The sequence below is a fragment of the Alternaria incomplexa genome (assembly GCF_024043165.1).
Source record: "Alternaria incomplexa strain BMP 0042 chromosome Unknown scaffold_1, whole genome shotgun sequence".
NCBI classification, from domain to species: domain Eukaryota; kingdom Fungi; phylum Ascomycota; class Dothideomycetes; order Pleosporales; family Pleosporaceae; genus Alternaria; species Alternaria incomplexa.
Window position 1 is genome coordinate 2,166,776 of NW_026249850.1, and position 21,990 is coordinate 2,188,765.

The following is a 21,990-nucleotide window of genomic DNA, read 5'->3' on the forward strand; positions in this document are numbered from 1 at the left end:
CAGCAGAAGCAATTGTGCTGGAAGGTTGACGCGAGAGGGTAGTCGCAGACGAGCGTCGAGGAGAAACAGCAGGTGCAGACGAGGTGCATGTGACGAGACTAGAAAGCCATAGGTAGCAACACGCTGCTCCTGTCACTCAACAATTTCCACCCCGGCGCGTCAAAAGCTCGTCTTCTCGTGCGTCTTCTTCACTCTCCGTCCCTCTCTTCTCTGACGTTTCCCACCACCCTTCCGCCTCAACCCAAGTCTGTTGCCGAAATGTGGTAGATGCAGCTCCCTGCAACCAAGTGCAGCTTTCCTGGACCTGCCGCCGGCCGAAACTGGCTTTAGCTCGGCATCTGAGGAGCAAAAATCTTCATGGCGCCGCAGCCGATGTCCTGGTGAAGAGTCCGAGCAGTAGATCGCATTGGTCAAAATTCTTTGCATGCACGGGACTTGAGCTGGGAGGAGGCTTCTGCGCCGTCTAGCTGATTATGAGTCGTCTTGCTCCCAGCCATCTCTGATTGGAGCGCGCAAATCCCCATTCAAGCGGTAGGTCATTGGGCAGCACGAAGCTCTCCAAGCTATCAGCTTCTTCGCCTCAGCTCCAGGGCAGCCGTCTGATTGCTCCTCCGCTCGAGCTTGTCGTGGCGATACAGCTCTACCCTCACGGCAGCGGTGCAGTACCATTGCTTCTTCTTCTACATGGTCAATCGTGATTCCTGAACACAGCCTCTACTTGATCACTTTCTCTCGAAGCCCCGCCGCCGTTCGCAGCTGCCCCGCATCCAGTTACGTCTATCCGCAGTAGCAGCAACTTCAGCTCAGAGCTTCTTCCACCCGCCGTAGTCACCACACCCGCTCCTGCCGTCACTGTAGCCTCCCCCCCCTCAGCTGCGCAAGCTCGGACTGAGCTTCCCCGTCCCAGCGCCTCGCTTTCCACGTGCCATTGCTTCGTCGCGAAGCTCCTGCCATTGATGCTCGCAGCCATGCCTCCGTCGCGCGCAGCACCGCTGACGAGCTCCTTCTCCGTCAGCGACGAGAACAATGTCGTAGTATGCCCGCTGCGAAACCACGACAGCTCGGCCTGTCGCAAGCGCTGCACCGGGGTAAGTCTCTCCCGCTGCTGCTACACGTTACAGCAAGCTCCAAAGCTCCAGAGCTCCGGGGTGCAGACTAACACATGCGTAGGAGAAGCGTTTCCGGTCCATGCAGGAGCACATCCGCCGCGCCCATCCTGAGCATTACATCTCCAAGTTGCCGGCGACTGAGGTAGGCTTGTCCACGGCCAGCGCTGGCCGAATACGCTGCTGACTGTTTCCGCTTGCAGGAGAGCTTCATGCTTATGGTCAACACACCACCGCAAGAAAGACCCCCACCTCCACCCGCGACGACCTCAGCACCGCCCCAGCAGACGTACGACTATGGCGGAAGCGAACATAACTCCTTCTTCGAGACTGACTTCGGGACGAATCATCTTCGCACATCGGACGAAATGCGCCGGCCGTCACTCTTACCCGCCGCGACTGCTGCGGCTGCCCTGGCCTCGTTACACAACCATCGTGCCGAGTACGACTGGGACTCAGACCCGGTATGGACCCGCGTTGCACCTTCCCCACACAAGACCAGGCTAACAACTGCTGTGAACAGGACGCAGCATCCGATCCCGATTCGAAGAATTACAGGCCTCGCGCACGATTCGCTCCGACCACCATAGAACAACACATCAATGCCGAAGAACCTTACTACACTTCTACTTCCATACAGCAAGAGCTGCTCCCCTCCTCCCTCGCACGATCGCCTCCCGGGCGCTCCTCCACTCTCCCTCCTGGCGCCCACTCTCTCAAACCGAACAGACCCCGCAAGTCTTCTGTAGGACAGAATGCTCGTAAGGGCAAACACGAGCGGCAGAAGTCCAAGGACTATTCGCGCAGGCTGAGCTACGACAGGAAAGCATACTCGGCTGAGCCGGCAACCGCTGCGGCCATTATGGGTAAACGGTGGGAAGACTTGATCGATGCTGCTGCTTCAGCCACAGAAGAGGATAGCCGAGATCTCACGCCGGTTGGTGTCACACTCTGCTATGCTATTCTATCTAACATGAACAGGTGCCACAGTCGCCAAACCAATCCCCTCACATGATGAACAACAGAACCTCTCTACCTCCCTTCAACTTTGCTTCACAACTTCAGTCATACACGGCATCACCTTTGAATAACGCTCTGACGCCTCCACCTCCGGATATGTCGGACCTTCAGCCTTTCCCTTCCGTCGAGTCTTCCATTGAATCAGCCATGTCCGGCCAAAACTTCCACATGCATTCCCAAGGTCTCTCCGATTCATCTCCTAGCTCTCTTTTCCCTGTCCAGATCTACTGCGCTGCATGCCGGAAACTGTCGATATTGCGCGACAGCTATGCATGCTCAGAATGCATTTGCGGTCTGTGTCAAGAGTGCGTAGATGTACTTGTCAGTGAGCACAACCGCGGTCGTGCGCCGACGTGTCCGCGGTGCAGCACTATTGGAGCCAAGTTCAAACCCTTCCAGCTGGATATAAGATGAAGCAAGGTTCACTATGGCGTTTTGGGTATTGCATCATAATCTGGCGTTTGTTTTTGCGTACCCCATACTTTCCCTTGGCCTCGTGCCTGGTTCCGCTTGCTGCCAATCATTGCTAGCTCCACGAGCCACATGGGCGTTCACATGGTCTGTTTTGGGTGGCTTGTTCGGAAAAGACTGCTCGAAAAGCAAGTCGGAGTTTTGATTTGGATGTTACGAGGGACTCGACCGGGCCTCCTTCCCTCTCAAAGAGATCGCAGAGATAGACTCGCCTGCGAATACAATGCTTGGGTGTACTTACACCCCTATCGTTTGACTACTCTATGTTTCCACGACCATAGTCCGCTGTTGCACCAGCAGACTTGCGCAGAGCCTATTGCGCAATCGTTTCCACGTCCATGTTGACGTAGTGCTCAGTCAGCATCAACAGGGCTTGCTCAGGGATTTACATACGTGGGCCCGATTTGGGACCACTTCGGCAGTGTAATAATGCGGTGAAGGAACCATGGTTCATGTTCGCCCGGGTGGATGTCGCACGTCAGGTGTCAGCCGCTCGAAAGGGTGGAGACTCCCGTCATTGCCGGACGCAACACTACTCGGAACGACTGCTTCCCACATGATTCAAGCTCTGAGCGGTCTAGAAGTCCAGAATCCTGGATTACGAAGAACACGAGGGTGGAGATTACGAGCCACCTCAACGTTTGAAAGCGGGAGGTGTTCCATCTGGTGCAGAACGGTATATGTCTATTTTAGCCATCGTCGCTGCAGGGACAAGAGCGATGTGGATAACTGTGTGTGAATGAAAGCGTCGGCCTCGGGAAGCAACGGACGTGGCGCCGTCGTCGCGATGCAAAGGGGTGCCGCGGAGCGGAGCAATGGCCGACTTGACGGCCGGGAATGTTTTGTTCTGTATTCCTGCGCTGAGCGCCTTCGATATCCCCCATCATCGATTCTCTCGTTAGACCCGATGTGCGGGGATCTAAAGGGTTGTTGCAAGGAGGGCAGAAGGTTGGCCGGGTGCTGGACTCGTGACGCTCTTTTGGGAGATTGAGTGTGTGCAGTCATGCGGACGACTGCCTCGACAATGTTTCCTGCTGTCAACTCAACGCCTTTACTGCCAACATGCTCCAATCACAGCAACCCCAAAGCTTAAAGCCGGCAAAGCACATATGGCGGTGTAGTGCGTCTTCGCCAGCGGAAAAAAGGCCAAGCCCTTCTCCTTTTACCCCGCCGTGCAGCCAATCGCTCTACTTGACCGCATCGACACAGCGTATCCTGCAACGGTGAGTCTAAAACGCCAACTGCTTCCGGCGACGCATCGGCGCTGGGCATACACCTAGGCAACGTGTGCGATCAGCGTTGAAAGGGAAAAGCTTGGTCTCAACAATCAAGGAAATTATGGAAGAAAAGTAGTCCATGCCTCTTTGCCATGATCGCGCAGAACAAATGCGATCGCCCTGCGCTGCGGGTATGACCTTGCAGCCATGTGATCTCCTTGCAAGCTCAGGAACGAGGTTAATGTGGGATCGGCGATGGCTAGCGCAGGGTCTGGCCTTGCATCGTCAACCCGAGTACCCACATTAATCGACAAAGTCCATAGCATGCCGGTCTAGACGCACACTCGTTTTGTGGTTTGCATGGAACCCGCGGTTTGAAACTACTGCGCCTGTTTATTGACAGTTGGGTTGCTGCGGCTGTGGGAGCGGCGCGGATTGGGCATAGCCCTGCGTGGCGCCCGGCCCCTGACGTGGTATGCTGGGGTGCTGTAGGCTGCTTTGGGATGACTGTTATGCGTCGGGTAGAGGTGTGTGTGTGGTGGGGGAAAGGGTATTTAGTGGTCGCGTGCCTCGCGTTGTTGGTGCTCCTCTCGTTAGGATATTACCGTTTGTCGATACATACCTTTTGCTTCCTTTTTGCCTATCGCATTGCAAATAACACCAGTTACTTGTTCAATTCGATACATGCAAATACTCGGGTCCGCATACTACTACCATCTACCAACCACCTGACACCAACTCCCAATCAACGACAACCGCAACCGAAACACTACAGCCGATACTTACAGCAACCGCCCAACATGCCCATCTTCCGTACATTGACGACCAAAATCAAAACCTCGCTCTCTCCATCTTCTTCTCCGGAAACATCACCAGATGGATCGCCCACCTCACCGCAAGTGTCTTCCTTCGAGAGGATCAGCGGGCGCAAAGAAGGCGGTGTGAGTGGAGCGGTCAAGCGACCCGAAGTACAGACCAGAGTCGACTCCTATATGACTCAAGGAAGCAATGCCAGCAACGAGAGTGTAGAGGAGAAGAAGCAGCGCAGGCTGAGTCGGTTCAGGGAAGAACTAGACTTCGAGGCTGAGGATTGAGCAAAGAGACGTGTATTCTCAAAGGTATGTTGTCATTTATCGTTTCTAGGATGACGGTTGCTAACCCCAAGTCAAGTTTACGCTGCTTCTGAGTCTGCTGTACCATCTGCATTGTCATCGCCTTGTACTGGAGTGCCTGTCCTGCTTGCACTTCCACTCTTTGGCGGGCCTCTAGGCGGACCCCCAGCCTTGGGAGGTGGTGGTACACCAGAGCCTTTCTTGGGCGCATAGTCTTGCTCCAGACTCTTCTGCTCTCCCTCCTTGAAATAGTCGTCCAAGCCACTGCCACCACCACCCGCAGGGCTAGCGACATGATGTGCCCTGCCCTTCCTCTTTGGCGGCGGCGCCGTGCCCTGAGGTGGTGGTGACTTTGCCGCTAGCGCCATGTTGGCTGGCACGAACAACTCTGTCGGTGCACCCTGCGTTGGCGCAGCGGGGAAATCAACAGAACCAGTCAAAGGGCGTTTCTCATCAAACGACGTGGCCCCGCTAGCATCGCCTGTGGAGAAGAAGGTCTCGCCAGGCGCTGGCGGCGGCTCGTCCAAACCTGCTGGAATTCGATGCAAAGCCCCGAAACCCAACACACACCCTAAGGCTCCCTCACCACCCCAATTGCGCGTCGGCGTGATGGTAACGGGACGAGTCACGTTGTATTCGTGGTTATACACGTACAGCCTCAATGGCCTGTTTAGAAAGTCTTCCACAAGTTCACCCAAGCCAGACTCGCCGCGCACAAGCCCTTCGGGGCTGCCGATGACGTAGTCACCATAGGGTAGCAACCCTGCGGCATCAGCGGGGGAATTGGGAGCCACGTCTAGGATATGCCAGACATCCTCCGCGATGGCCAGTGGAGACCACTGCAAGGAGATCCCAAGAGTCGGCTGATCGGCTGGGATTTGCAGATAAACTTCTCGGATCTTCTGGCCCTACAGGGTGTCAGACGTGTATAGATAGCTCAATTGAGTGAAGTTAATTGTGACGTTTGTTCTCCCGGACTTCTGTGGTTGTGCTTCCTTGCAAACGTATACCATGAAATGGAACAATGACTCATCACGTCTCGAATGTATTGTGGTATGAGAATGAGTAGTGGGAACCTACTTTTGCGCTGAATACACCTAGGCTGATAGTCGCACCAGCACTGTTCCGTACCTCTGTCGCAAAGAGACTTGGATCTGGATTATCCTGTTCTCAGAGTTAGTATAAAATCAATACGATGTTCCTGTTTCCAATCCTTTCATCTTGTCTGGGAGTTGACCCCCACTTCGCCATCGTCTACCTTCTCCCGCTCTTGCATCCCGTTTGATGTCTTTTAACCGAATGGAAAATACGTACAATAGTTCTTCCATTGATTCCAATGATGAAATCGAACCACGGCTCCAGAGGGACATCTAGGTTAGCGTTCCTCAGCACCTGGAAGCCGTATGCGCCATTCGTAGCGGACTGCTGCTCTTCGTTGAGGGGCGCGGCGTCTAGTCGCGATATGAAGCGGTTCAACGCTCCGAACATGGACATGATGAGAGGCGGTGATTCTGATGGCTCCTTCAAAAATTTGTCGTATGGTGATGACGACAGAGAAGTTGTGTTGGTCGAGGTGTCGTTGTTGGTGACTTGGAGGTTTTGGAAGGTGGCCATAGCTCGGGATCTGCGGCGCGCTAGCTGGGGCAGGTGCAGTGAGGATGGCAATGTGTGGTTAAAGTTGAATCGGAGGTAGTTGTAGTTCAGGATGCAAAGTTCGGAACATTATCACCTGCAGTGACCAAATTACATGTACCGCCACGTATAGCACTCACTGTCTGAGTAGGCAGTCGCGTCGGTCGGAACTATTCCTAATAAGGTAAGGCGTATCAGGATTGCTCTCACTCTTCCACAGTATCTGCTCGGTTACTTCATCATCCACACATCTTCTGAAGTCAAAACCCATTACCTGTGGCTTCTCAAATCAGGCTATTCTCACAACTTAGTGCATCACGCTTGCTGGGGATATGAGTGAGACGGCGGGTGAGAAAGGCGTAGACCAATGGTCGCGTGTCGAACAGTTCCCCGAACATTTGAAGAAGTACAGCCCATTTCTACCACTCTCAGAGATTCTTGAATTCTAACAATATCAGATATTGGCACCAGCGGTTCAAGATATGGGAAAAGTATGACCAAGGCATATGGATGACAGAAGACGCCTGGTTCGGCGTGACACCAGAACCCATCGCGAACAAGATCGCAGCTCACATATCTGAGTCAGCGCCCAAAGACAAAACCGTCATCGTCGACGCATTTGCTGGTGTTGGTGGTAATGCCATAGCACTAGCGCGCTCGGGACGCTGGGAACGCGTGTTCGCTATTGAGAAAGATTCCAAAACGTTGAAGTGCGCAAAGCACAATGCCGAAATATATGGTGTGAGCAATAAGATCTTTTGGCTCAACGCAGATTGCTTTGATGCCATGAGCAGGTTCTCGGGTCAAAGCAATGTCGTTGTGTTCGCTAGTCCGCCATGGGGAGGTTTGTCTCTTTTCCACACCTTCATTCGAAACAAGCTGATGTGTATAGGAACTGAGTATGGGGCGGAAGACGTCTTCGACCTCAGTAAGATGGAGCCGTATAATCTCGAAAAGCTTTACAAGAGCTTTACGAGTATCAGCAAAGAGGTTGTTCTGTATCTGCCGAGAACGTCGGATCTTAATCAGATTGCGAGGTACGGGCAAGATGGGAAAAAGCTGGAAGTTGCGCACTATACTATGATGGGTGCTAGCAAGGTAAGACACAGAAAATCTCGATGCTAACCTCTAAACTGACTTTGCGCAGGCACTCTGCGTGTATTTTGGTAACTTCAATTTCGATATGGAGCAGGACTCATAATGAAGTAGCGGAAACGGAACGCGGTCATCAAACTTCACGCGTGTTCCATCTTAGTCCGTCTCCGGTACTACCTTCTCCAAGAAAGCACACAAGTCCCGCAGCTCAGCTCCGGCCATGACATGCCCCATGCCCTCATATTCTTTAATTGTCACCCTGTCCTTATCGATACCAAATCCAAATAATGCCTCATAACACATACGATGTAAACGCTTCGGTACCAATCTATCCCCTGTTCCTCTTGCCAGAAATACCTCACCGTTGCTACCCACCTCTTCTGGTAACCCAGCTTGTTCTCTCAGCTTCGGTATTTGATCTGCCAGAGGAAGGTATCCAGACAGTCCGACCAGCCCACCCAACTTCCCGGCATACTTCGACACCAAACCAGTCAAAAGTGCCATAGCATGGCCCTGTGAGAACCCTCCCAAGACGATCCTCTCTGTTGGAATGCCCTGATCGACCAAATCATCAATCAGTGTTGTGATGTAGGACACGGTAGTCATCATTCCCTCTTCATCTTCGTCATCTTCGAGCTCAGGTCGCGATGGTGGATAAGGAGAGAGGCGGGTGGGCAGATACCAGGCTGTAGTAGCTAGGTCATGGTTCTCTAGAGCGTTGGGTATGATCCAAGACATGTGTGGCAGTTTATTCGCGGACTGAAACTGGCGAGCGACGCTTTCCAGTCCTTCTGCTTCGTCACCAAGACCGTGGATGAAGATGAAGGCCGCAGACTTAGAAGCATCGCTAGGTGGGGTTGTGGGTGGGAGTACAATTGGCGGTTTCCTTTCGGGCGCCATGCTTGGTTGTATGGGCGATGTGCAGTGACCTAGGTAGCTGGGGTTGTTCGGGCAAGTGGTCACAAGTTCGATCTACGGCTTTCCGGGACTATACATATTAAAGATCTGCCGAGGATGCAATAGCCTTTTGATGATCACGGCTAACATCCGACAAGATGATGACAAGATCGGAAGTAATCCAGATAGTGTACGTACCCCACATCGATCATGCAGGTACGCGGCATCTGGACTTTGCGACGCGTCGGCATGTGATCCATAATTTCTACACCTCCGGACTCTCCGCATCATCACCTCCTACACTCCACACTTAACCATGCCACACGTCGAAGTACTTCCGAACTCCACGGCGACCGTCGCGCCTGGATGGACGTATGTCGTCGACACAGGCTACGACCCCTCAAAAGTCGCCATCAACCCCAAGAACAAGAAGCGCGCCGCCGCAGCAACACCCGGCGGTCAACGGGCGGAAAATGAGCTCTCTGCACGACAACAGACAGCCATAGCTCGACGGATAGCAGAACTAGAACGCGACAACGACCCCAAGCAGCTTATCACGATACCCGGGAAGCCGAGCGTGCCAAAGACGCAAAACGCAAGGAGGATTATACAATACCAGCGGCAGATCAAGCATTGGCTCGATGATGAAGAAGCGCAACTAGGACAGACGACAACTACGTCAAGGGGAAGCGTGTCTCAACCCACAGGGGGAAGGGGAGCAGCACAAGCCCTGCGAAGGCAAAGCACGTTCGCTTCTGTGCCTGCGACGCCAGTAGAAGCAACACCAGGGCCTCTTCCAGTATCGCAAACTCCATCGCGTCTCGAGGACGCAAATGCAGACGACGCGCTGCTCTCGATCGACGATTCCATACCCGCGCCGTTGAACCCTACCGAGCTCGAGGCTCTACTTGCCGCTCCACCGCTTTCCTACGCTGCAAGCCACGCCGCACCTCCTCCCGCTGGCGGTCCACCACAGAGACAGTTTTGCGACAATTGCGGATACTGGGGACAAATCAAGTGTCGCAAGTGTGGAGCGCGAGTATGTGGGTTAGAGTGCAAAGACGCGCACGAAGCAACCAGGTGCTTGAAGTGGGCATAAGGACAGAGAACGACTGAATATAGCATTGCAATGGCGTTGGTATGCTTTACGATACCCAGATAGTGTCATCTATCTATAGAGCAACATCTTGCTCAATACACGAATTCCTCTCCTACGAGCCTCTCGCTCAGTTTCCACAGCCTCTCTGGGTCTTCCGGGTTCGTCGCAGTTGGCTGCACTTCTTGCGGCGCCACGTTGGCGTTGTCGAGATGCGCGCCGTTGCAGTTGTCCAATCTTGTATCGAAGGCGGCAACAACATGGGTAGCCGCACACTCATCCAGCGACTTCAGGTCAAACTCACGAGCCCAGCCGATCTCTTTGTCCTTGGCCACTGTATGCTTGTCAGAACGGCTATCGTGTCAACTCTCAACAACGACAACTTACCGACACTCTTCATGTCTTCATCGTCGAACTTTTCAGCAAGAGAAGTCCCAATCGTCACTCCTGGATGCAGACTATACGCTTTCAACCCCATCGAACCCAGCTTCTTTGCCAACGCATAGGAGAATAAGATGTTTGCCGTCTTACTCTGGCCATATGCTTCCCACTGATCATACACTTTGCCATCTTGGAAATTCGGATCGTCGAATCGCACACCACTGAAGCGATGACCATCACTGGATATGTTGACGATTCGGGGTGCCTTGGCAGCAAGAATCTTGGGCATGATGAGATTGGTGAAGAGGAAATGACCGATGTGGTTGCATCCGAATTGGTTCTCGATACCGTCCGCTGTAGTACGGTAGGGGCCCTTCATTATGCCTGCTGAGTTTACGAGCACATCGATGTGGGATTCCGGATATGCGAGAACTTCGTTCGCGGCTTCTCGGATCTGCTTTTGCGATGCCAGATCGAGGGTTAAGATACGCACTTCGACGTTGGCGCTCGCTGGGTTGGATTTGATCTTGTCGACTGTGGCTTGAACCTTTGATGGCGAGCGGCCAGCGAGGATCAGAAGAGCGGGTTTGTGCTTTGCGATCTCCTCGACAAACGTTGCTCCCAGACCGCCTTGCGTTACGCCAGTCGTCAAGACGATCTTGCCAGCTATGTTGGATGCGTTGTCTGCTGCGATGGTTGAGGCAAGCGCGTTCTGGCGATTATAGGGTAGTGGTGAAGACATGACAGTACGCAGTCTGGACGAAAGCTAGAGAGGCACCTTGTAACTGTAGGCAAGCGGGACTTTTAGAATTAATCAGATTTTGATGAACCACGGAAACAACCCCCTCTATATGCGTTGTTGATCAGGAAGCCGCCTAGATAATGTCATGCCGGTTGACTTAGGCTTAACTCCGTCCGCTGTAAGTCCGCGTCTCCATTGAGAACTGTTCACCGATGTACGCTTACATTACTTTGAGACAATTCAGAGATGAATAATAGAAAGACTTTTTTCATTTACTAGTTGCAAATCGGTATATAGATATGTAGCTTCAGCGGAATAATTGGCACAGTACAATGTGACGTCACAGATTGTAGACACCGAGAATACATGCTGCATGCTCTGCTATGCGAGTTTTGATATCGAGAGCAATACATTTAATGTGATGGTCTAGGATAGTGTTGTTTGTTGTGTTGTTGAAACTGAGAAACTGACGAAGTGTTGGTCGTCAAGTGTGTCTACTACAACAAGAAGATTAGAATCTGGGTAGCATGAAGCCACTGAGACTACACATCATGTCACTAGTCGGCGGTCTTGCATACGTTTTATACGAAGAAGGTCTCACAGAAAGAAACCGTGGGAAGTATAGAGCGCTTGCCATAATCTGGTGGTGTACACGGTAATGTATATTGTAGAAGCGATCTAGGGTATAACAACCAGCGCATGCGTCCATGCTCCATTTTCCTGTCTCCTCCTCTTCCTTTTCCCGGCATGGTGTAGCCGTGACTATGCAGCGCCTGGCGCTTTTGCCTTTTCCTGGGCTTCGAGCTTTCTCCGTGCTGCCAGAATCATCTCCTCTCGCCGTCTTTGCAAGTTTGCTTGCCTCTCACTCTTGTCTGCACTCCATGATTTCGCCTTCGGCTGCTCCTCCTGTGCCGGCTGCGAGACTTGGCTAAGCTTCGAGGACAGATTGTATCGTGTTATCAGATCGGGATGTGCGGGTCTCGCTGGGGCTGGGGATGGTCGCGCCGGTGTAGCTGCGACTCGCGGTGCTGGTGTTGGTATTTGGAAAGACGCTGGTGCCTGTGCATGTGTTAGCATATGTCGACGGCATGACAGGTTTCAAATCGAGAGGCTTACCGTGTCTAACCCTCGCCCGCTCAGGGCCCGCTCCGTTGTCGCCGCAACGTTTCCGCCATTCCTCTGCAGATCCCATGCGATGTCGCGTCTGCTCAACTGCGGCAGCATCTCAGCGACTTGGTCTATCTGCGCAGGGCTCACGCGGAGTGCAGCGCGGTTCGCCGCAGCTCGCGTGCCTGGGGCCGCCGCCGTCGGCTTTCTCAAGTACCATCGTACAGCAAGGAACGTGACGACGATGAAAACGATGACCTGGGGAATGTTGATGCTCTGTTCCGCCATGACTCTGTCTGCGGTATGAGTCGGAGGCTCGTGAGTCGATGCGCTGTGATTGTGTATGTACCGAGGTGCGGCGTAAAGTGCGTTGGTAGCAGCCGAGACTCGCAAATGGGTACCAAAGTTGTAGTTATCTGAGCAACCGTAATTTCAGATCACCGATTGCTTTAAGATTTCAAACGAGAGCGCGATAGCGGTATGAGCGAGTTTACGGACAGTGTATTGAACAGTGTTCTATCAAGTTCAAGTGAGGTCGCCATGTTTCGGACGAGCCTCGGCGAATAGCGAATCACCGAAAGGCCAAGGACCCCCGCTGACCCCTTGATGTCTTTCACTCTCGCGACCCACAAGTTCGCGCCTTCTCCACACTCCACCCTAATCCTTCGTTTTCACCCACGTCGGTCCTAGCCATCTAGGCATACACTCATTTCCAACGACAATCGCTTCAATATGTTATGACGTTTACATGCTTTGAGATACCCCCCATAGTCTATTCACGTTACACACACGCTACGCGCTTTTGATAATTAGTTATGAATGCTCCAGTAATATCACGGAAGCCGCTTCCAGAAGCCGCCCAGGCGCACTTGAAGGACTCGTTCATTCCTACTACTACAATCGGGTCGAAATGGGAAACACCTTTACCTTCAGGTCAACAAACGAAAGATGCCATTAGAGTCACCGCTCCACGTGAAGTGCCCGCACCTGACGATAAGTCACCTCATCATGGAAGGCGGTATGGACTCACTTGTGGTATCATTACTGGTATAAAGACAAGCACTTTTGCTTCGACACTCTCTCGTCACTTTAACAACTTCCTGCCAGCACACAAAAGATACTTCAACAATCACATCAACCGCCGTACACTACTCATCATGATCGGCATCACCTTTACCCTTCTGGCTCTCATCATCGGTCTCGCAGCAGGCTTGACTATCCCCTCCGAGTGAGTCTTCGTGATTTGCCTTCTTTCTAGAGCCTCTGTTAACACCACCTACAGCAATAGTGCCGTGTCTTCAGCCGACGTATCCGACTTTCAAGGCCAACTGACGTTCTACAACCCTGCGATGGGCGCTTGCGGTCATGTTCACGGTGACAACGACCTTGTCATGGCTATTTCTCACGGACGCTGTAAGTGTTGATCGCCGCCAAATCATCTGCGAGATATACACTAACACCGTGTTTTAATCAGTTGACGAGGTTAATCCTTCCAACCCTAACAACAACCCGCTCTGTGGTAGGAAGATTCGAGCTCACCGCGTGGACGAGCGCACTGGCAAGGACGCCAGCGTCCTTGTCACCATTGTCGACAAGTGTAAGTACTCCGGATGGCACATCCCGTCTCACGCCACTTCATATTGCTGTTGCTAATGTTTTGCCAGGCATGGCATGTGCTTACGACGACATCGATGTCAGCCCTTCCGCGTTCGACAAGTTGGCTGACAAAGCCAAGGGCAGGGTCAACGTAGAGTGGTCCTGGGCCTGAGCATTGTCACTTGGTTCGCGTCACACAGTCATGACTCAGGGTTGAGTCGACTGTGACACATTACGGCATCTTCTATTACTCACACACTGGTGTGGCATATATATGCTTTCCAATTCTACTGATGATATACTCTTCTTCTACCTTTTGCTTGATACGTGAACCTGTTTACATTGACAGTAACTTTCTACCTTTCGACAATCTACATCTTCCTTGACAGCGCACTGGCATATGCCACACTGTGCGTAGATGGCCATATTTCTCAACAGAAGACTAAGCAGAAGGAGTTCCTCTAAATCTACGACAAGCGTACCACCCCTGAAGATAGGTAGACCCCAGCTTGTCACCGCAGGTTTGGGACCTGAACACGAGACTCAGTATTCCGAGACCAAAACTCGGGCTTTTGAGCCCCCGACTAAAGAAATCATATCGCAGAGACCTCTACCGGATCTTCCCGATATCTCCCCAGTTTTCACATCTTTCACTCAGTCGGAAGATTCGGGAATCGACCCAAGCCGAGATATGGACGACCACCACCTAACAGAACTCAGATACACAGCATACGAAGGCCAATACAAACGTGCCAGCTCCGTATATCCGGGAGATACGACCCAGGACTTCGATGACAAAGATCGTAAAGCAGGGAGAGGATATCCTGACGTGGGCCGCGCCATGTTGAAAGAAGTCATTGCTGGTCCATACCATAGCCAGGAGGAACTTGACGAAGTTCCCTTCCCTCCTCCATCTTTTGAGAAAGCTGCACCACAAAGTGAAAAGCTTAGGAAGCCCCCCAATCAAGATGGTCCATACCATACCGAGGAAAAATGGTACGACGTTCCCTTCACTCGTCCAGCTCTTGAGCAAGCTGCACCACAAAGCGAAAAGCTTAGGAAGTCCCCAAATCAAGATGGTCCAAAGCGAAAACGCAAGTGGTACTGGGCAAGATTTATTCTACCAGCTGTCATCGTACTTATCGGTGTAATAATAGGATTGGTCATTTACGTAAAGCATGGTAGCGGGGATAATCAAGACAAAGCGACGATGGAAAGCGAGACCTTCAGTGCTTCGTCAACGCCGCTTCTGACGGAGTCATCAACCCCTGAGAGGGTCACGAATGCCGCCATACCGTCAGAAAACATACCGTCAAAAAATGTTCCAACGAGCGTCGTGGTTGTTACGTCTTTCATCGAAACGAGCGAGACCCCGTCTTCAACGCCTACGCCTACGCCTACGCCTACGCCTACGCCTACGCCTACGTCCACCCTCGAGTCCAGCTCGGTACAATCATCAAGTTCCCTCAGCAGTCCGTCCTCCCAATCTTCTAACTTCATGCAAAGCACAGCTGTACTCGAAAATCTTGTTGGGAGGAGCGGCTATCTAGACCAACGTGCTGATGGTTCTCTCCGCTACGATTCGCTTCTGGACCTAGAACAAGGTGGATACCTTGATCGAAGAGAGGACCCAGACGACTGCGAAGATGTTACTATAACAATTACTACCACGTTGACAACGACGATCACGAGTACTATTCGAACATCTAGAATGGTAGCTTCCAGTGCTGGCAGCGATTCAGCTTCGCTGCAGCCGTCGGAGCCCGAACCTGCAGAGACCGGTCCGAAGTGCATAACAAATACTATTTACCACACAGATGGTCTACCCATTTCTACAGATACCTGGGATGATACTGAGATCCCCAGCATGGAAGTCTCTTCTGTTGCCGCCGACTCAACGGCTAGTCCAGATACGACACCTCTACCTACCGAACCCTCAGCTACTCTATCTGCAGGTGAAGAGACTGGAGTCATTTCAACATCTTCAGTTGCGCAAGCAGGACGACTAGCACCGTATCCGTGGAATAGTTTACGATATCTCCGGCGCTTTTTGTCGCTGTTCCCTAGGGATAACGAGCAACATCCGCATTTGCTTCCTTCTCTGATCATACCGACTGCGACAACAAAGAATAATGACGCGGATAGAAGCTACATTGTGAAGGTTCTCAGTACGACCAGCAGCAATGCCGCGGTGCGTCGAGAAGTCCAGCATTGGAATTTCATGGGCAAACCGAATCCCACAGTACCTTCGAGGATCCGTGAACGCCGTGAAGTGCCTGCTCAACCACCTTCTCTGTCAGGTACAGAGGCAATGAAGACATACTGGGACGCATATTGGGATTTCCGGCTACTAATCATACAAATGTGCTTCTCCGTCAAATCAGAAAAACCCCCGACATCTGGGGATGTCAAGATGGGCCAAACGCTGAACGAGACCATATGCGATAACTTCGAGCAGGACTTTCCAGCAATAAGCGAAGGAGCAAAATGCGACCACAAGGACTCTTTCGAGAGGCTAAATAATATGGTTAAGGCATTGTGTGCCTTAGCTAGGGAAGGCGAGAAGTATGTTCAAAGTCTGGCTTTGCTTTGCCACGTCCAAGACACTCTCAAGGGAAAGGTATATGAATGTGGAGGGGAAGAAGGAGGGGTGGTATCCGGCACAGGTACGATGATTGCCGCGTCCTTGATGGAGACCTTCGATAGCGGACCATCAATAACTAAGGAAGAGCCTGCACCAAGTGCAGACGTCGAAGTCACCCCAGATAGTGGCCAGATTACTTCCGATGTTCCCAGCTTCTCACTACAACAGAACGCCGTGGAGAATGCAGACCCTCCTCCTGTCGGTCCCTCTGTAAGTCCCGTTGCTTTGGCTAGTGAGCCTCCACTCGTTACCTCCGCCGCCAGTCTTCTCCCATCGCCCGTCCCCCCCACTCCACCCATACCCGGGAACTCGCCAGTTTCTACTCCACCAACTCCAGCTACTGGCCTTGGAGTTTTACCACCTCACCCATCTCTGACGCCACCAGCCGAATGGACCGTTTCCATGCTTACCTATAGCACACAAGCCGCCAACTACAGTAGCTTACGTACTATGCCCAGCAATGCTGTCGGAACGCCACCAGTCTACGAAGGTCCACATCTTGCCAGAGACTGGCCGGTTAGCTATCCCTTCGCTATTCCCACAGGCTACGTAGCTCCTAACATCGTGCCCGCCGACCCTCAGGTCGGACAGTTGACCCTCTTCGAAGAAGGTGTAGGAGCATGTGGCCTTCCGGGAATGATTGCCACTGACTTCGCCGTTGCTATAAACTGGGAAATATTTGACATTGGCCGAGAGATTGGAGGCTCTATTCTGGAAGATGGATGGAAGTCAGAGGGTGTCACCCCAGACGGGAAGCTCGTCAATTGGCCTAAGGATGATAGTTCAAGTGCACTATGCAATCAAGGTATTCGGGCATGGATGGCTGATGACGAGGGTAAGAAGTTGGTGGAGCAGGAATTTGTGGTTAGAGATCGCTGTGCGGCGTGTAATGTGTCGGACCTAGATATCCAGAAGAGTGTATTTACCAATTATTGGGGTGCGGAGGCGGAGGGAAGGATTCAAGTCACGTGGGAGTGGATGCAGGAGGCACCAACTGACGTGCCGGGATAGGGTTTCGAATTGCCCAATTTCAGAGCGGGGTGTTCAGTATTGGCGTTTTCGGGACATTGTTATAATGCCATATGTGTAGATTTAGAATCCGCTTCTGGCTGCTTGAAGGACTTCTTATCCCGCGTTACCTCCAGCGTTGGTCCAGTGCTTCGCGATGGTTTCACTAGGCAGTACGCCATGATTCGTCTTCATCGCATATACCTTCAACGACCCACCTTTCTCATCGTAAACTAGCACGGCTGCGCACTCCTTCGTACATGCAACGGCATCCCTTAGTTCTGCAAGCAAACTCACCATCTTGCGTAGCCTGTCTTGGTTCGCTTCCTCCCATCGGGGGTACTCCTTCTCAGCATCACTGATGCTCACCGAGTGCACCGTACCCTTGTCATGGTTGCCATTCATAAAGTAGGGCGTACGGCCGAACCAAAGCTGCGGTAGTGCTTCTGTAAGACGTGCGGCCTTCTTGGCTTTGATCTCAGCGAGCTTGGACGGGTCGATGAAGATTCCCTTTTCAACAACTACGGTAGGCTTATCGGCGGGAGTCTTTCGAGGTTTAGTTTGAGTTGGTGGCAGGCCTGCAATATTCAGTTGTGTCATAGCAGCGCTCACGGTGCCAACGGGCTCATCCCTAGGCTGTTCAGACTTCGAGTCCAGGCCGACATCCGGGTCATCGTAATACGCATCGACTTCAAAACGGACAACGCAGTTCAAAGGGCCGATATGGTACCGAATGACTCTGTGATGACTGCTAGAGTTCCCCATTCCATGATCAGGCATCGTGAAGGTCTTCTCGAAGTTATGTCCGTAGCCCGCGTTCGGTGCACCATGGATCATTTGCTGAGCGTTCCGTTCTTTACGGCTAATAACGAGCGTATTGCCGACCATGTGTAAGCCCATGCAGAAAATGTCCAGTTTCCTCCCAGCCGAAAAATCGAGTAGCTTGCGAAGACTGTTGCGGTTGGCGATGATGTCGACTTGATCTAGCACGACGTCGGGACCCATCACAGCAAGGGCAGCGAAGGCTGGCTCGAAAGGATACTTGGGCACGCGAGATGCGTTCTGATCGACGAAGTGTCTCCCTGAGTCCTGAGCCAGAGTGGTCGGCAGTGGTGGAGGGTTCCACCTCGGAGGTGCACCAGGTACATAGATGGATCCATCACACTGCCAGTTGTAGCTACACAAGGTCTCGAAGCCACGCTCAGACGACACCTTGGTGCCATCTGGCTCCAGTGTTGTTGCCTTTATTGTGCGAACGGGCAGCTCGGTGGTCTCCCGGAACATCCATGACGTTTTCCAAGAAGGCGCCTGGTGTGAAAGCTGTGCCCGGGGTTGTCCTGCTCTCGCAGATTGAGGCCTCAATCCCTTTGATGGAACTGCGTCTCCTTGAGGTATTATCGGAAGCTTCCCTTTGACCGGTACCTTCACTGTTGCAACTTCTGCTGACGCCAAAGAAGTTGTTACGGGCGGAGATGCTTTCGCTCCATTTCGCCTAGCACGCTCTCTATGTGTGGAGTCAGACTTGAGTGAAAATTGGGGCAAGATTAGCCTACTCACAGTTTTGAAGGACGCGCATTTCGTGCCTTCGGCCGTATAGCATCGTCCTCTTTGGTGTTTGCAGTCCCGGCCGTTGTAGGGGGATCGCCGTCAATAAATGCCTCATGGGCTTGTAGCGCATTCGATGCTACTGAACTCTCGAATTCCACTGTTACTGAATCCTGATTCTTGTGCTGGCTGCGCTTCTGTTAGTTGTCTGTACACTCGTACAGACCAGTGTCAGCGCAATACTTACCGCCTTCTACCACGTTGGCGTTTCTTGATCGGAGCGACCTTTTGACCTGACTTCTGCTCCCCAGTGGCTATTGGGATTCCACCGTCGTCAAGAGTACCTGGTCCCGTAGCGGGAGGCTGAGCCACGGATTGCGGCATGTTTAGTGGAGTTGTTGGCTTGTTAAGAGTTCATATGTCAGCGTGACAGAAGTAGCATGCGTCGAGTAGCAACCGTAAGGCAGAACCCGTGTAGCGGGGTAGCTGTTGCGCGCATCAGGATATGCTTGTACAGCCTAAGTTTGAGACTGCCAAGTCTGTGCGCCGTCAGAGTCTGCTGGATTGGCTAAGTGAAGGTGAAGAGAAGTGGGCAGCCTTGGATGCCTATGCATTGGAGAAATCATCATCGATAACACGCAGGATGAAGCGCGTCCGATATGCCTATCATCCGACCTGTCGACCCTTTACACATGGCATGGATGTTACTGGAGGCGATGCAGCTGGGGTCGAACAATCTAGGGGGTGTTTGCGGAGGTGCAGGTCTCACGTGCGCAGGCGATAATGATTGGCAGGGTCTGGATCGGTTACGCGTCATTCCTCTCGGAGTCGGCAGCATCCTTCAACTTAATTCCTACGATGCACACGACCATCTCCGGGCTTGATGCTTCACTTCTACGCTTCTTACTTCCCCCTACTACTTTTAATGTCTAGTTAACTTCTCTTGGCCTGTCGTCTCCGCATGCTTGGCAAACCTCCTCCGCCGCAGCGTTAGGCGCACTATCTGCAATGTCGACCGTCTTCGCCTCCCTGGTACGCCCGCCCAAGCTGCGACGCGCTTCCGCAGCTACGCAGCCCGCGGCCCAGCCTCCGCCCTCGATCGACAGTCATGGCCTCGACGAGCCCGACCTGCGCGACCTCAATGCCGCCCTGCAAGCGCTTACGGATATCTTCCCCGACCTGCAACCCGAGGTTTTCCGAGAGATGCTGTCTACTTTTAGCGAAGAGAGCAGGCTGCAAGTCGTCACCGAGACGCTCTTGAAGCATGGCGACAAGTACGTGCGGGGCCGGTACAGGAAGCCTGCCGAGCAGGAAGAGCAGCGGGAGACGGCGCAGAAGTACAAATACCGCAAGGAAGACGCACCGAGAGACACACGAGGCATACCCCTTGCACTGGAAGAAAAGTTTCGGTCACGACGGTACAAGGAGGCTGCCAAGGAAGCGCTGTACCAGGAATTCAAAGGCCTGAGCCACTCGACCATCAAGGCTGTGCTGGCTGAATACAACTACAGCTACACGCATGCACGACCGACGCTATTGGATCTGTCAACTAGAAGCTGGAGGTCCAGCATCACCAACTTCCTGATGCGCCGGAAGGCGCCGACGGCCAGTGATCACCCCCTGGTCATATGGACTCCCGCCGACGAACGCCTGAACCGTCCGTCTATGCCACTTCTCGTAAAGACTCGAAGCGACGAGCTGAACCAGGAGCTGTACAACGCACTCATTGTACCGGAACATGAGAAACACCGGAACGCGCAACTGCGACAGGACTATGACTTGGCCATGCAATGGAACGAAGAGGAGGCCGAGCGTGAAGGCGAAATGTACGACTGCGAATGCTGCTTCATACCCAACACGCTTCAGCAGATGTCGACCTGCGATATCGACGGCCACTACATCTGCTTCCGTTGCATACGGCATGCTATCAACGCTGCCCTCTACGACCAGGGCTGGGCGCGTAACATCAACACGGACCTGTGTACCCTGAAATGCATAGCGCCTATGACCGGTGGCTCCGAAGAGTGTCGTGGCTGCATACCCTTCTCGTTTGTGAAGCGCGCTCTTCTGGAAGAGCAAGATGGAAAGGACAACCTGAACAAACTCAACGAGCGCTTCGCTAGCGATGCACTGACCAGATCTCAGCTACCACTCGTACAGTGTCCCTTCTGCTCGTATGCCGAGTTGGATGACCTCGCGCTTCCAGATACCAATCTCTTCGCAAGCCTACGTTTCAAATCCCGCCCACTCATACTGGCTTCGCTGGCATCGGTGCCCTTATTCGAGTTACTGTGCTTCCAAGCCACGCGAGCCTTACTTTTCGCATTCATTCTTATCTACACCTTCGTCACCATCACATTTCGCCTGCCCGTCATCGCACCCTTTCGATCCGCCCTCAGGCGTGTTCACCTAAAGCGTCGCGGCCTTCGGTTTCAGTGTCTCTCCCCAAGCTGCGGTCGCGCATCCTGCCTCTCGTGCTCCCTTCCCTGGCATGACCCCCACACATGTTTCTCTTCCCAACTCACATCCCTTCGTCTCACACTCGAACGTGCTACCACAGACGCAGTCAAGCGTACCTGTCCTCAATGCAACCTAGGCTTTGTAAAATCCGAGGGCTGTAATAAGCTCGTTTGTCTTTGTGGGTACAGCATGTGCTACATCTGCCGACAGGGTCTTGCGAATGAGGGCTATCAACACTTTTGTGGACACTTCCGTGAACGGCCTGGGCAGTCATGTGGCGAGTGCAACAAATGTGATCTATACCGCGTCGAGGACGAAGAGAGGGTGGTCAAGAGGGCCAAAGACAGGGCCGAGGCAGAGTGGTGGGAAGCGCAGGGCGATGGCGCGAAGGAAGGGCTGCAGAAAGAGGTCGGGAAGAACGAAGGCTCCGCGGCGAAAGGGGTGGCGGGGCTCAAGAGGGGAAATTGGGAAGCCTGGATCGAAGGCGTACTGGATAGCGTGCTTGTTTAATTATTTGCTGTTGGCGTTCGGATGTGGCCACAGATCGTCAGAAAGATTGATACCCAGGATTGATATTGTACAGCGTCCCTCGTGGACGCCATCTTAGTTGCAACTCTTTTGATCAGTCCCCGTGATGGGTGTTCTATCGGTAGTGAGACATCCTTCAAGTGACATTACAATTTTCGATATTTGACGTGCATATTCTTTGTGCGAGACATCATACATTTATCACCAGCTCTTCCAGCGGAATGCCTGGCATATACGCGAGAATGAAGACTGCATCAAGCTTTCTCCTGGGGTCCAGGGTTTACAGAGATGTAGAGCGTTCATGAAAGAGGAAGTGGTGAAGATAAGTGCGTT

General features: G+C 52.8%; 11 protein-coding genes across 11 annotated transcripts; 7 read left to right on the plus strand and 4 right to left on the minus strand.

The window, feature by feature from the left end:
* Window positions 1-968: 968 nt before the first annotated feature.
* On the plus strand, window positions 969-2,540 carry J4E90_000774 (uncharacterized protein; the record flags this gene model as incomplete). The annotated part of the gene is made up of 5 exons (XM_051430369.1): window positions 969-1,088; window positions 1,171-1,251; window positions 1,310-1,570; window positions 1,630-2,043; window positions 2,088-2,540. 5 exons carry the CDS (start codon window positions 969-971, stop codon window positions 2,538-2,540), a joined length of 1,329 nt encoding a protein of 442 aa, XP_051295856.1.
* A 2,074-nt stretch (window positions 2,541-4,614) lies between these two features.
* Window positions 4,615-4,908, plus strand: J4E90_000775 (uncharacterized protein; the record flags this gene model as incomplete). The annotated part of the gene is made up of 1 exon (XM_051430370.1): window positions 4,615-4,908. The coding sequence occupies one exon, from the start codon at window positions 4,615-4,617 to the stop codon at window positions 4,906-4,908; it is 294 nt and encodes a 97-aa protein (XP_051295857.1).
* Window positions 4,909-6,890: 1,982 nt separating this feature from the next.
* Window positions 6,891-7,759, plus strand: J4E90_000776 (uncharacterized protein; the record flags this gene model as incomplete). Its single annotated transcript, XM_051430371.1, has 4 exons — window positions 6,891-6,964; window positions 7,017-7,402; window positions 7,451-7,656; window positions 7,706-7,759. The coding sequence occupies 4 exons, from the start codon at window positions 6,891-6,893 to the stop codon at window positions 7,757-7,759; spliced, it is 720 nt and encodes a 239-aa protein (XP_051295858.1).
* Window positions 7,760-7,809: 50 nt separating this feature from the next.
* On the minus strand, window positions 7,810-8,553 carry J4E90_000777 (uncharacterized protein; the record flags this gene model as incomplete). The annotated part of the gene is made up of 1 exon (XM_051430372.1): window positions 7,810-8,553. The coding sequence occupies one exon, from the start codon at window positions 8,551-8,553 to the stop codon at window positions 7,810-7,812; it is 744 nt and encodes a 247-aa protein (XP_051295859.1).
* Window positions 8,554-8,866: 313 nt separating this feature from the next.
* Window positions 8,867-9,649, plus strand: J4E90_000778 (uncharacterized protein; the record flags this gene model as incomplete). The annotated part of the gene is made up of 1 exon (XM_051430373.1): window positions 8,867-9,649. One exon carries the CDS (start codon window positions 8,867-8,869, stop codon window positions 9,647-9,649), a length of 783 nt encoding a protein of 260 aa, XP_051295860.1.
* Window positions 9,650-9,741: 92 nt separating this feature from the next.
* J4E90_000779 (uncharacterized protein) lies at window positions 9,742-10,769 on the minus strand (the record flags this gene model as incomplete). Its single annotated transcript, XM_051430374.1, has 2 exons — window positions 9,742-9,980; window positions 10,034-10,769. The coding sequence occupies 2 exons, from the start codon at window positions 10,767-10,769 to the stop codon at window positions 9,742-9,744; spliced, it is 975 nt and encodes a 324-aa protein (XP_051295861.1).
* Window positions 10,770-11,531: 762 nt separating this feature from the next.
* On the minus strand, window positions 11,532-12,164 carry J4E90_000780 (uncharacterized protein; the record flags this gene model as incomplete). Its single annotated transcript, XM_051430375.1, has 2 exons — window positions 11,532-11,828; window positions 11,886-12,164. The coding sequence occupies 2 exons, from the start codon at window positions 12,162-12,164 to the stop codon at window positions 11,532-11,534; spliced, it is 576 nt and encodes a 191-aa protein (XP_051295862.1).
* An 869-nt stretch (window positions 12,165-13,033) lies between these two features.
* On the plus strand, window positions 13,034-13,644 carry J4E90_000781 (uncharacterized protein; the record flags this gene model as incomplete). Its single annotated transcript, XM_051430376.1, has 4 exons — window positions 13,034-13,104; window positions 13,159-13,289; window positions 13,351-13,473; window positions 13,541-13,644. 4 exons carry the CDS (start codon window positions 13,034-13,036, stop codon window positions 13,642-13,644), a joined length of 429 nt encoding a protein of 142 aa, XP_051295863.1.
* A 2,011-nt stretch (window positions 13,645-15,655) lies between these two features.
* J4E90_000782 (uncharacterized protein) lies at window positions 15,656-17,127 on the plus strand (the record flags this gene model as incomplete). Its single annotated transcript, XM_051430377.1, has 2 exons — window positions 15,656-15,663; window positions 15,726-17,127. 2 exons carry the CDS (start codon window positions 15,656-15,658, stop codon window positions 17,125-17,127), a joined length of 1,410 nt encoding a protein of 469 aa, XP_051295864.1.
* A 114-nt stretch (window positions 17,128-17,241) lies between these two features.
* J4E90_000783 (uncharacterized protein) lies at window positions 17,242-18,700 on the minus strand (the record flags this gene model as incomplete). The annotated part of the gene is made up of 2 exons (XM_051430378.1): window positions 17,242-18,444; window positions 18,695-18,700. The coding sequence occupies 2 exons, from the start codon at window positions 18,698-18,700 to the stop codon at window positions 17,242-17,244; spliced, it is 1,209 nt and encodes a 402-aa protein (XP_051295865.1).
* A 977-nt stretch (window positions 18,701-19,677) lies between these two features.
* Window positions 19,678-21,639, plus strand: J4E90_000784 (uncharacterized protein; the record flags this gene model as incomplete). The annotated part of the gene is made up of 1 exon (XM_051430379.1): window positions 19,678-21,639. The coding sequence occupies one exon, from the start codon at window positions 19,678-19,680 to the stop codon at window positions 21,637-21,639; it is 1,962 nt and encodes a 653-aa protein (XP_051295866.1).
* Window positions 21,640-21,990: the final 351 nt, after the last annotated feature.